Genomic DNA, 13,849 nt, shown 5'->3' with positions numbered 1-13,849 from the left:
CAATATATTTTACAGAATCAAATTGGATTAAGTTATAAATTAGTAAAAATAACCAAATTTAATTGGAAAAGGTAATATATTTTGTATATTTAAAACAAAAACAAGCCCTGTAAATAAATACAGTAAACAAGTTAAAGTTAATTTGATGGCAAGCTATCGTTTGGAAGAGGCATAAGGATAGTATTGGCCAATATTTAAAGATTATAATGAAAAACAAAGACATGGCTATTTTGGAAAGGTGATCAGAACAGCCATTTGAGGAGGAAGAGGGGGAAGGGGAGGATTAGGAGGATGAGGAAGGAAAGAGAAAGAGGGGGAAGAGGGGGAGGAGGAAGAGGAGGGGGAGGAGGAGGAGGAGAAGCAGCAGCAGAAGGAAGACAACGAGGAAGAGGAGGAAGGAAAGAGAAAGAGGGGGAAGAGGGGGAGGAGGAAGAGGAGGGGGAGGAGGAGGAGGAGAAGCAGCAGCAGAAGGAAGACAACGAGGAAGAGGAGGAAGGAAAGAGAAAGAGGGGGAAGAGGGGGAGGAGGAAGAGGAGGGGGAGGAGGAGGAGGAGAAGCAGCAGCAGAAGGAAGACAACGAGGAAGAGGAGGAAGGAAAGAGAAAGAGGGGGAAGAGGGGGAGGAGGAAGAGGAGGGGGAGGAGGAGGAGGAGAAGCAGCAGCAGAAGGAAGACAAAGAGGAAGAGGAGGAAGGAAAGAGAAGAATGAGGAGGAAGACAAGAGGAGGAAGAGAAGAGGAGGGGGAGGAGGAAGTTAATTTCTGACAGATGGGAAATTGTTAAAGGACAAGGAATGGGGAGAGATATGGGGGAATTAGTTATAAAAATCTGGTTTTCTATGATTTTACAAAGTACTCATGGGAGTAGATTACATAGTGATTGGTATATCAAAGAAGTTGTGTGATTGTTCAAAGACACCCAGAAGAGGCAGGAAGATGTCTAAGTTTGAGGCCAGCCTGGTGTATTCAAGTTCCAGGCCGGCTAGGGCTACACTGTGAGACCCTGTCTCAAAAACAAAGCAAAACAACAACAACAAAAACAACAACCCCACAAAACATAACACCCAGGAAGTGATGGGAGATCCGAGGAGAGCACCTTTGTGCTCCAGTTCCTGACTTGGATGCGGAATCCTTGTTCATGAGAGGTGAGTGGTAACCATTGTCCTAGCCCAGGCAAGACATAATAAGCATGTCAATGGAAGAACGATGGGATAAGTGGTATAGTGAAATCTCATTCAAACTCTGTAACTTTGGGCAAATTGGCTCAGCAGGTAAACTGGTTGCTACAAATGAACTGGATTTGATCCCTAGAACCCACATAAGAGTAGAAAGAGAGAACTGACTCCATAAAGCTGTCTTCTAACCTCCACACAAGGACTGCTGCAGGCAGGCACCCAAAAAGATATTACATACACATTACCAACACTAATAATAATAATAATTAATAATAAAATTCCGTAACTTTATTTTCCTAGAATTGATGTTGAAATCAAATTTAGATATCTATAAATGCCATTCCCATCCTGCCAGCTGCTTCCTTGGATACACACAACACAGATTCATTTGGAATATCTTATCTCTGTTTTGCATTAATTCACCTATTACCATTATTACTTTTTAGTTCTGTAATTTTAGGAAGTTCTGTAAGTTAACTGACCTTCTGACTTTCATTTATAAAAGAGATAATTTTACAAAGTTCAAGAATTATTATGAGAGCTATGTGTTTGACAAAGAAGAGGACTCAATAAATATATTACTGTCCCAACTAAAGTACCAAATGGTACAGCTTTGATGTCGTCTATAAAAGTGAAAATTTCTCACCGTCATAGGACTCAATACTTTTTTTTGACTTAAAACCACAGAAATTTACTGTCTCACAGTTTGGAGTCGAGATGCCCAAAATCAAGGTGCATCTAGGGGAGCATCCATTCCTTGTCTCTTCTGGCTACTGGAATTGCGAGTATCCCGTATCACTCCAGTAGGCACCTGCCTTCACACTGCCTTCTCTCTGTGTTTTTCCCTCTTTTATCTCTCTTAAAATTTTTATTATTGAGTTTTTGTGATTTTCATACAATGTAATTTGATGGGATTTAGATCCCCTCCCCCACTCACACTTCGCCTTATTGACCCCAGCCTATAGAGTCTAATTAGTGTCTCAAATGTCCTTCACTGTGGGTCCATCCACTGGAGCCTGGTTAGCCCACCTGGAGTCCCATCCTCGAAAGAGACTGTCTCTCTTCCTCCCAGTAGCCATCTGCTGCCAAAAGTTCCTTAGGTTGTGTTGGGGTTTCTTACCCACTTCTCTAAGTCTGTGCTGGGACTTTTGTCTGGCGTAAGCTTCCATGGGACTTATGCATGCTGTCACCATTGCTGTGAGTTCATTTAGGTAACTGACTAGTTGTCTGGAAAACTCTCTTTCCTTGTGGTCATCCACCACTTCTGGCTCTTAAAATCTTTCAGCCTCCTCTTCCGCAATGATCTCTGCCTTAGGAGGTAGAAGTTTGACACAGGTATCCTAGACTTAATATTTATTCCAGTTTTTTCCTACAGACACATTTACTGGGAACGATTACATTTATAGGATGCATAGAACTTTACTAAAAGTTTTCTTAATTAAAAATGTAAAGTATTAATAAACCCGTGTATGGAAGGATTGTTTTTCCCTTTTGCTATGGCATTTGTTCATTCTGCCTCCTTTCTTTATAAGGAAGTACATGCACCAGTCCTGGACAGAATAAGAAAATATATTTCTGCTACTGGAAATACCCTTCGTTCTCAGTCAGTCTTCGTCACACAAGTGATTTCAGGATTCAGCGATTTTGAGTCATATGAGCTCAGATTGTTCTTGAGGCAGCCTTCGGGTTATACAAACAGAAACTGTGTATCATTACAAGCTCCAGGAAATGATTGTAGATTGTTTGTGATAAGGAATGCCTCACTTACATCAAACATCCTGTGTGTGAAATACAGGCTCAGAAGCAGGCTGGTCCTCCAGTGCACTGAAGCAAAGGTAGATGGGTTTTACTCATAGCCATAGGCCTACAGTCAGAGAGCACTACTGCTATGCTCTGCTGTAGGGCGGGGGTCATGTTGCTTTTAAACTATGCGGCTGACATGAGACTATGAAGAAGCCTCAAGAACTATCAAAGCAATGTCACCATTATTGTTAGAGCAGAAGTCTAGAATGCAATAAAAATGTAATAATAAAACTGGTAAGAGTCAAGTTTGCTTCATTCAGTTCTGATAGATCTTGAAGCAAAATATGCCTATAAATTCTTGGAAACACAAGACACAGTACAACTAAAACTGTACTCTAAAAATAATAGTATGATTTCAGAAAACTCAGACTAGAGCCTTGAGTGAGTTGTCAGAAGGAGGGAAAGGGGTGAAAGATGGAATTAAGGGTAAAAAAGAGTGAAAAGAAAGTCAAAGTAAGTGGAGGAAAAAGGCATCAAAGACAGCATCAGCATAAGCAGTAAAAGAGCAATGAAATAAAGTCATGTGAGTGTGCACGCAAACGTTATGTATCTATTCAAGAGCAAAGACTTGCATGCATTAAAGGAATTCATCGCAAGATCAAGGTATCTGTGCCCACAGCTAACTTCATTAGTATGAGAAGGAAAGTTAATGTTTAAAGAGCTCTTTCTACATCTGTTACTCACATAATATCTGTGCGACTGTCGTAAATTAGGAGTGGGAAAAGGCCCAGTGCCAATTGTCAAAACAAATATGCAGTTCTGGATCCTGAGTCTCACATTATTTTCCCTCCTTGCTGTGAAGGCTGCCTGTCGTGACTGAGGCTACCTAGCACCGGCATGGTGTCCTCATACTCTGGATCCTGGCCATAGCCCTGCCCCCAGGAACAAGGCACACTGACAAGATAGGGCCATGAGGAAAGCTTGTGTCTCTAATGTCCCAGATCTTAAAACACAAACACCATCAATTACAAGGGGTTGGCCCTGAGTTATTTCTTTTCTCTTACTCATATGTTCCTATTCTATATATAAATCTTTCTCCTGGATCATTTCACACTCCTTAATGGCTTGCCTATGGCTTGTCTATGCTTTGCATTTTCTGAACCTCACACAGACACAGTGCCCAGTCCAGAGTGAACTAGACAATTATACCCATGGCTTGGTCCATTCTGTTTCTTTGCTTGATAACACCGGGTCAGTGAAAGGATGCAGACAGGCTGGTCTTCTAGCTTTTCTCTCATCCCTGTTTGCTTTTCCCTTCTATAAGATGCAGCCCTTTATAAAGACAGACATGTATTCTCCCTTCCTCTCCTCTGTGTGATGGGGGTCTGCCCATACAGGCTGGTGATTAGATACTAGCTGAAGGGAAGAAAGGCTATGATCCCAAGCTAAATGTCACAGCTTACAAGAAAGCTCTATACTTGAATTCAAGGTAGTAACCAAGCCAACAATGGAGTGGAGTCTTGTTTCCCAATAGCCATTGTCTTGTGTTTATACAAAGAATATTATGAGAAGACTAAGGCAGGATTTAGAATTATCTGATGTCCCTGGTCTTGACATCATCCTATCAGCACCAGAATCTCAGTGTAATCTGCTAATATTCTTGCTACTAAAAATGCCTTGAATGCTTATACAGAAAGAAACAAGGTTGACTCATCTTCACAGGATTCCACCTGTTAGATCCTTGCCAGTTTTTGTACATTTTGGTCTCATATTCTAAACTGCCACTTAGTCAGTGGTTGAGTTCTCCTCAATTTACCGTAGACTTATCATCTCTAATAACATCTGTTAGCGATGGTAACTTTTTCTCCTAGACTCATTCTGCTCCAGGAAAACTGATACTTTAAAAAATATCCTGAGGGATAGATAAAACTTAGGAGGTGTAAAAAGCCAGAGGGAAATGTATTAACTCAATAACCCCCCCCCCAAAAACACATATAATATCTGAACAGGTGTGCATGTGTACACCCGAAGGCTACATAATGCCAGATAGGAGAAACCTCCCTTCCAGTTGTTGGTCAGAATAGTCCAGGAGGTAGCCCAAAATAACACAGGGTATTGCTAGGGTCTTTGATTGCTTTTGAGAGCTTGAAGGTAACACCCTATTTCTGAAGATAGGACATACTTTGGACACAGGACTTGGAGCAGTGGAGCTGGAACTGACCTAGAAGCCTCCTCCCTAAAGACTAGCTTTCAGAGTTCTAGAGGACACTATGCAAGCTGCTAAGGGAGAAAACTCAATCAATGATCCCACCCAGCAGTAAAGCCTGATAACCACAATGACTGGCACAGCAAACTATCATTATTGGTGTAGTAGTAGTACTTTTACCTAGAAGGTAATCAACATTATCCAACTAAATTATCCAATTAAGCCCCTCTCAATGGGTAGTACTGTAAATATAGCCAAATAAACATGGCTGGAGAAGTGATCAATCCAGAGAAAACCCTATACCTGTCATATCTCTAGACAAATGAAATTTCTTACTGTATGATAAATTTGGATCCTTATATTTACAGACTAGTATACTGTATACCACTCATCAAAGAAGCTTCTTTTGCAACAGATAGAGGCTACTACAGAGTCCCACAACTGCTCACACACAGAAAATATATGTCTGAGAGATGCTCAGACCTCAGTGACACATCTACAGTGAAACCTCTATATCTAAGGCTCATGGAACATAGAAGAATATGGGGTAGAGAGAATACTAATACATTCCTAAACTCTCACTAGCAAAGTTTCCTCATACAACAAAGTGTGATGCACACAGAAGAACACAACTGGTTAAGTTTTAGTGAATAAGAGACTGTAGAGTGTGTGTCCCTGGATAGAATCCCTGTACTAAACTGTACCCACTCACAGATCAGGGGCTATTGTGGAAGAGGGTGCAGAAAACGTATAAGAGCCAAGATTGGTGCATGAACATAAGGAAAATGAGGCTTTCAGGACTCTGAGAACTTGCTCATATGAACTTGCAACAATAGTGACAACATGCATAAGACCCATGCCAACTCAATCAGACAAAAACCCAGCATAGAACTGGGGAAATGAGCAGCAGACCCCAACCCTAGCCAAGGAACTATTGATAAATGATTACTGTGGGGTGAGGGAGAGTAGATCTTCTTTAAGGGAGTGACTCTAGATATGCTGACTAGACTCCAGTGAATGAATTTGCACTGAGGGACATCTGCACACAAATGCTTGACTACATAAGACTTAACATATATAACAGAATACCTGAAATTTGGTGTGTGGGTGGGGCTATGGGGAAGGGGGAGGGAGTCTAAATTCAGCTAGGATCTATTATTTGTAATGCACAAAACCTCAATTCAAAAACTGAGGAAAATATTTTTTAAAATAACACAAAACAAAGAAAGAATTAGTTAAAATGTTTTGTAGCAGATGTATGATTATGGTCACTGTGTTAAACAAAATAATTGAAAGAAAAAAAATACTCAAAGTCAATGGCAGGTTATGATTTTGAAGTAGACCACTGGAGTTCACATCAAAGTCTTGTAGTTCACCTAGGGTATCTATGGTGAATCATTTGAAGTAGGACTTTCCCTTAGTAATTCAACAAATGGTTATTTTTTTATATTTAAAAAAGTTTTAGTTTTAATTATGTGTGTGTATGTGTGTGTGTGTGTGTGTGTGTGTGAGAGAGAGAGAGAGAGAGAGAGAGTAGGTGGCTTTGGATTCCATGGAGCTAGAGTTACAAGTGGTTAATAACTGCCACACAAGGCGTTAGAAACCAAACTCAGGGGGCTGGAGAGATGGTTCCATGGTTAAGAACACTGGTTGTTCTTGCAGAAGACCTGCGTTCGAATCCCAGAACCCACATGGCAGCTAACAACTGTCCGTAACTCCAGTCCTAGGGAATCCGACAGCCTCTTTTGACCTCTGAGGGCACTGCACAACATGGGTGCACTTACCTACATGCAGGCAAAGTATGCATACACATAAAATAAAAGATTTAAAAAAATTTAAAGTTTTGTTTAAAAAAAAGCAAAAAGAACGAAGCTCAGGTCCGCTAAAAGAGCGCTGTGTGCTCTTAAACACATCTCTCTAGTCCCAACAAATAGTTATTGATCCCCGACTTGATAGCAGATCCAATCTGAGTGTTCATTAGCAACTTCATCATTTCTAAGGTCAAAGCACCACCTATTTTACCTTTCTAACTTTCTTCTCTGTAGTAATAAAAGAAAAAGTTCATGATTGGTTGAGAAGCAACTCCCTCTTACCTCACCAATAACAGGACCCCCGTCCACAAATAAGCATCAACTTGGGCAGAGGAAGAACTTGTCTTCTTGTCTCCCTAAGCATAATTTTCAGAATCATCTGATTTCCATTATTTTCAGGGAAAACTTAAATTAGCAAACGTAAATTATATATATGGTTGGGAGCACTTCAGTACAAAACATAATGAAGTGCTAAATTTGTAAATTTTGCATGAGTACCTGTGAGACCCCTTTTGCTACATGGCACATGAAAAACTGACAAGATGGAGTGGGCAAAGCTTTGTTAAAAGAGAATATTTAGAGAAAACCCTATCTCTGGTATATCTCTAGACAAATGAAATGTCCTACTGTATGACAAATATGGATCCTTATATTTACAGACAAGTGTACTGTACAGCACTCATGAAGAAAGCTTCTTTTTGCAGTAGATGGAGACCATTACAGAGTTCCACAACTGGTCATACGCAGTGAATATATGTCTGAGAGACACATCTACAGTGGAACCTCTACACCTAAGACTCATGGACCATAGCAGAACAGGGAGTAGAGAGTATACTAGTACACCCCTCAACTCTCAACAGTGAGCTTCCTCATACAACAGAGTGTGATGCACACAGAAGGACTTAGAAAATGAGGCAGAGTGTGTGTCCCTGGATAGGACTCCCATATTAAACCTCACACATCCACAGTTCAGGACCGTTATGGAAGAGGGGGTGGAAAGATTGTAAGAGGCAGGGTTGGTGCATGAACATCAGGAAAGAGAGGCTTTTAGGCCACTGGGAACTTGCTCATACAAACTTGCAACAAGGGTGACAGCATGCACAAGACCCATGCCAACTCAATCAGACAAAAACCCAGCATTGAACAAGGGAAATGGGAGCAGGCCTCAACCTTAGCTGAAGAACTATTGGCAACTGATTACTGCTGGGTGAGGGAGAGTAGATTGTCTATAAAGGAGTGACTCTCAGTAGGCTGACTAGACTCTAGTGAATGAACTTGCACAGAGGGACATTTGGGTACAAAAACTTGACTGGATAGTACTTAACATATATGAGCAAGTGCATGAAACCCAGTAGGGGGCTGTGGAGGGTGGGGGTGTGTCTAAATTTTATTAAGATCTACTATATAAAATGAACAAAACTCAATAAAAATATTTTTAAAATAAAGGAGAATGTTTAGGGAGCTATTCTACCATGAGAAATAACCCCAAATAACAGTGGCTAGCTCAAGGAAGATCAGTTCATAGGTTAGGAAACGATGACACTATCTATCTGTCTGTCATTTAAACATTAACCTAATGGTATTGTCAAGAGAATATTTAGAGAGATTTTTTCTATCTGGGCTTACCCACGCACAGTCCAAAAGAAGAGTGCCACTAAACCGTTCCATTAACTACTAACCTACAGTAATCAACTTTCAAAGAAAGACCTTTCATTTAAAAATATTTGATCAAAAACAATGCAAAACCAACCAACAAACAAAAAAGCTGGGCATGGTAATGATGTCCTTGATCCTAGCACTCAGGAGGCAGAGGCAGGAGGATCTCTATGAGTTGGAGGCCAGCCTGGTCTATCTGGTAAGTTCCAAGCCAGCTAGAGTAACATGTGAGCTCCTGTCTCAAAAAACTCTTCGAGGACTCTCCATCAATCATATATTATTCACTCATTTGAATAAATAGCTAGAGTCAAATATTAAATTTATCAAAGATTTATCAAAATAATAAGGAAGAGAGTGAATGGTCTTACCAGTTGCCTTTTGAGTTTATAAACTGCTGTACTGCATAGCCAAACTGTTCACTTGAAGGGCCGGAAAATATTTTTGCTTCTGGGAGGCCAACATTGTATGCCAAACAACTTAAGATGCCTATGAAAAAAGTAAAAAAACACAGTCCATATTTAGAATTTTTCAGTGTGGACGCATGGTATAATTGTTAAAGATCATTGAAATACATTTGTTTGACCAGATAATTATTCTTCTTATCAGTATTTACCAAGAAATACTACAGCTACATCTAAAGTATTTACGTGGCTCCCAGAACCATGGCAAATACTTCATACGCATGATTTATTAGCGTAAATAACATCACAGAACCCTCAGGAGTTGGTTGTCAGTGGTGTTCCTGCTTGACAGAGATTTCTGAAGTCCCAGGTAGCAAGTGTATTTCACATGCACAGTGGTAAGGGTAAGGTCAGGATTTGAATGTAAGACTGGCAGATGAAGAAGTCATGCTCTTAAATGACTGCACTCTCTCTAAGGATAATGAAATAAGTTCAATTCTATTTGCCCTTCCTTACAGACTAAGACTCTAAGCCACTCATACACAGGGCCCGAAGGGTGCCTAGTTCTCGACATGGTCAAGGGAGAAAATTCACAACCCTTGAAAACTATCATTTTCTTTCAGAAGAGAGCATTTTGTAGGATAAAAGTTAGGGAAAGGTGTGTTATAGACCAAAAATACTTTTATCTTTACATTTTTCTTCCTTAATGATCAAGAAATGGCAATTATTATTTTACAAAGAACGGAGACCACATCTGGAGAGATTTTTTTTTTTAATTCTTGTTTCTGATGGAGAGGGACAGAAGAGTAAGGCTAATCATATCTCCTTTGGCATGGAAAGCATTATGATGCTGTGAGGCCTTCACTCTGTAGAAAGAGGGCTTTGTGGGTTATGATGTTTTCAGTCAAGATGAGAGTGTCTCTCCTGGCATCAGTATTTATCTTTGCAGACTTGAAGACACTGGACTCTTCAAAATCAGTGTCACAGTCACATGAAGAGCACCTATTTTCACAGAGTAAGATCCCACTTTCAGGACTGCATTGAGGCCACAAAGCATTACAGAAGGCTGTCATTCCAGGCAAGGAAAACCTGGATGGAAATGACTTGTTCCACCAGCGGTACTTCTGAACTTGTGGGAAGAGATTCTATAGCATGTTCCAAAGGAAAAATGAAGTCAGTGATGGAGCTCTGGGGAGTCGAAGTAGTCAGTGTGCCTTTCTAAGTGCCAAAGCACTCTACTGGGTGTTTGCTCACTCAAGAACGCCCAGCTCATTATTTCTTAGAAATACATGCTTGCCAGGAAGAGAAGTGTAAATATTAATTTTGAAAGACTCTGTAGCATAGTTTGCATAGCTCAACATTTGCAAATTTGACCGTTAATGCCTGTTTTACACAGGATATCACTGTTCCTTTCTACTTTGAAGAAATATAATACAAAATAGCACAGCAGATTAAGCATAATACCACAACTGGCATTCAGAATACTGGTGTTTCTAATCCAGACTTCATCTTCACTGTATTGCACAGAACTTAGTAAATAGTATTTGAATATTTACCAGTTATTAAATATACTAGTAAAAGTTTGGAAAGATGACGCTAAACTGTTGTCACATTAGAAATATCTAGCACTAAAAAGAACGTAGGTAACTGTATATAGAGTCATGCTAGCCTCCCACTCTTATGGCAAAAAATCATGATGGAGTTCATTTTGTTATTTAATGTTAGATTTTACTATATAGTGTGTTTATAGTCATAACTCATTAATAGAAGGCATATATCTTAAGAAATTGTTTAGTGATTTTGTTATTGTACAATTTTAAATGCGTACAAACAAGCAAGAGCATGATGATGTCCTTGGGTGACATAATCTCAAGGAACACCCTACTTTATGTTATCAATTTTTGATGTTTTATCTATTAAAATGTTGTCATATAGTATATGCCTGTAGCATATATGTATTCTTAAATATGTATACATGTGTATTGTAATCAATTTACAAATAAGGAAAGTGGAGTTCCCTTTATCTATCAATCTATTTGTAGTACATATGAACATGTTAGACAACGTTGTTAAAAATATGAGATCATTCCATTTCCCTGCTGAAAATACCCCAAGGTATTTGACTTTGTTCAGATGGCCTCTGTTCTCCTAATAGGGAGCTTCTTGACCCCTCTATCTAGTAGCAATACCCTACTCAAACACGGTGCCACTCTCATGGCAATTACCCCCAATTATCTCATGTGTATATTGCTTGACATCTGCTTTTGTCTACTAAAATGCAGGTTCCTTGAGAGACCAGATCTGGATTTTATTTACTCTTATTTTCTCAGAACTTGACATCTGCTTTTGTCTACTAAAATGCAGGTTCCTTGAGAGACCAGATTTGGATTTTATTTACTCTTATTTTCTCAGAACCTGAGATTGCGTGTGTGTGTGTGTGTGTGTGTGTGTGTGTGTGTGTGTGTTATGTATGTATGCATGCTGGTGTACAGGCTCATGTGCATTTGGAGATCAGAAGAGGATACTGAGTGTTCTGCTCTATCAGTTCCTTGAGACAGGATCTCCTACTGAACCTGTAGCTGGACTGGCAGCCAGAGACCCCCCAGCATCCTTCTATCTTTATCCCCCACTTGGGGGAACTGATGCTACAGTGGGATTTACATTGGTTTTATGTGGATGCTAGGAATTTGAACTCAGGGCCTCATGCTTATACAGCAAGTTCTCTTACCTACTAATCCACCTCTCTGGCCCCAGCACCTAAGATAACATTCATTGAATAAGATACATTTTAAATTAATTGTATTTATCAATGGTGATTTGGAATATTAAAAGCATATTTTGTGCATGTTAAGAGGTTTATTGATTTCTAGTAATCCAAAAGATTAATTCTTAATAGTTTCCCAAATGTCCAATACAAGGGTACTGAGTACACAAATTGCAGCATAATAACTAGATGGAATTTTGCATTGTTATTAAAAAACAATGATTGTGAAGAATATAAGATTGACAAAAATGCTCAATGAAAACAAAATATAAAATGATTTTCAAGATAGAAGGAACATGTTGAAACTCTATAAAATATAAATATAGTAACCATATAATTGTGAATGTAATTGGCTGCCTTCTAAATTTCTTATAGTGTATTATGATAGTCTTGAAATGAGTAAAATTCAGGATAAAAATAAGAAAAATACTGCTTTTCACATTCTTCACTAGTAGAACTATCAACATGAGAAGTTTTACTTCAACCTCATCAGTAGGGTCTGATCTGATCATCACACCCATGAAAATATCATTGGTGACACGTAAAGAGTAAATCTGGTCCACTGGGGTGGCTTTACTCTTAGTTTCATTTGCTAGGTATGACTTGAGAATAGGATCTCTTTAAGGCCAGTGTGTTGCAAAGGGCACTGGTTATATGCCTTTCATTTCAATATCTGAAATACCCTCATAACGACTCTTCAATTCTATGAACATCTCTATAATATGTGTATATAAATTTATTCACATTCTGTGTTCTCCAGTTTTCTCCCTGATGCTATGGTTATGGTCACTCCATTCACAACTATCCATAATGCAAAACTGATGAATGTATTCATACATGTGTTTATTAAACAAACTTTATTTTTCATTTGTTTAACTTTTATGTAGTTAACAGTTATCATGGGACAGGATCTCTTTTTTTAAAGTTATTCACAGAAAGTATGCTCTGGACATAACATCATGATGTGCAAGGAGCTGTTCTCTGCTCCTGACAACTTCTGCAACGTCTAAAGAACCAGGGCTCCCAGACACAAACGATCATGGGAGAGCTCTCAGGCATAGCACACTACAGGAGAGCTCAGGCTCCCCCTCCCTGAAGGAGCAATATCCTGTTGTCAAAACTCATGAAGAGCTGGACTTCACAATTCTCAAGTTGTTAGTCACTTTTTAAAGGAGGCATTTTTTTCTGCTTCAAATACCAACAAACCTATGCAGGAATGGACTAGAGTGAATCTGATAACTCAGTGTTAAAACCATGCTGCTCATGTGCATATGTTTTATTAGTAACTTAGAGAACTATAGATGAGTCATGTCCAAGAAGATACTACTGGGTCTGAGGAATTGAACTCAGGTCTTCTGCAAGAGCAGCCAGTACTCTTAACAGTTGAGCCATCTCTCCAGCCCCAGATATTATTTCTAACACAAGCAGTTTTATGTTTTCTTTAAAAAAAATAATTTATAGCCTGGTGTGGTGGCTCATGCCTTTAGTCCCAGCACACAGGAAGCAGAAGCAGGAGGATCTCTGTGAGATCAAGGCCAGCCTAGTCTACATATAGAGTCCCAGGCCAGCTGGGGCTACAAGGAGACCCTGTCTCAAAAAAAACAAAAAACCTTTAAAAAATAATAAAACCTTTTTATTTTCATTTGTGTATGTGCACACACATGTGTGTATATGTGTGTATGTGCAAATGTGTGCCAATTCCTGAGGTCAGAAGAGGGCACTGGATCCCCTGGAGCTGGAGTTACAGGTGGTTGGGAATTACCCACACGGTGCTGGGGACCAAACTCCTGTCCTCTGTAAGAGCCGTACATGCTCTTAACCACCGAGCTATCTCACCAGTCCAAATTTATGTTTTCTAGGATGTTCTTTGGGTTATTCAAAAGGCATATGGTTTGAGGAGATCTTTAAGCACAATGACTAACTTAAGTAGAGTTAGCATCCAAGTAGTAATGTTTAAAAATAACAATATTAGAAAGCAATAAATACTGACATTTAAGACATAATTATTTCTCTTTCTCCTTTAAAAATAAAAATAGGAGTTTTTTTTTTTTTTTTTTTTTTTTTTTTTTTTTGGACAGGGTCTCCCTTGTGCCCCC

At 39.3% G+C, this 13,849-nt stretch overlaps 1 protein-coding gene across 1 annotated transcript in view; it reads right to left on the bottom strand.

Annotated features, from left to right (window-relative positions):
* The window catches only part of Itga2 (integrin subunit alpha 2), a 106,268-nt gene that overhangs the window by 64,681 nt on the left and 27,738 nt on the right, over positions 1-13,849 (bottom strand). Inside the window, exon 2 of the mRNA XM_029563458.1 lies at positions 8,957-9,074. Coding sequence (XP_029419318.1) covers positions 8,957-9,074 — 118 coding nt within the window. The remainder of the gene's footprint in view (positions 1-8,956; positions 9,075-13,849) is intronic.

This window comes from Nannospalax galili, unplaced genomic scaffold, assembly GCF_000622305.1.
Source record: "Nannospalax galili isolate Female #2095 unplaced genomic scaffold, S.galili_v1.0 scaffold235, whole genome shotgun sequence".
NCBI classification, from domain to species: domain Eukaryota; kingdom Metazoa; phylum Chordata; class Mammalia; order Rodentia; family Spalacidae; genus Nannospalax; species Nannospalax galili.
Note: the sequence above shows the minus strand (reverse complement) of the source record. Positions and strands in the feature narration are given on the sequence as shown.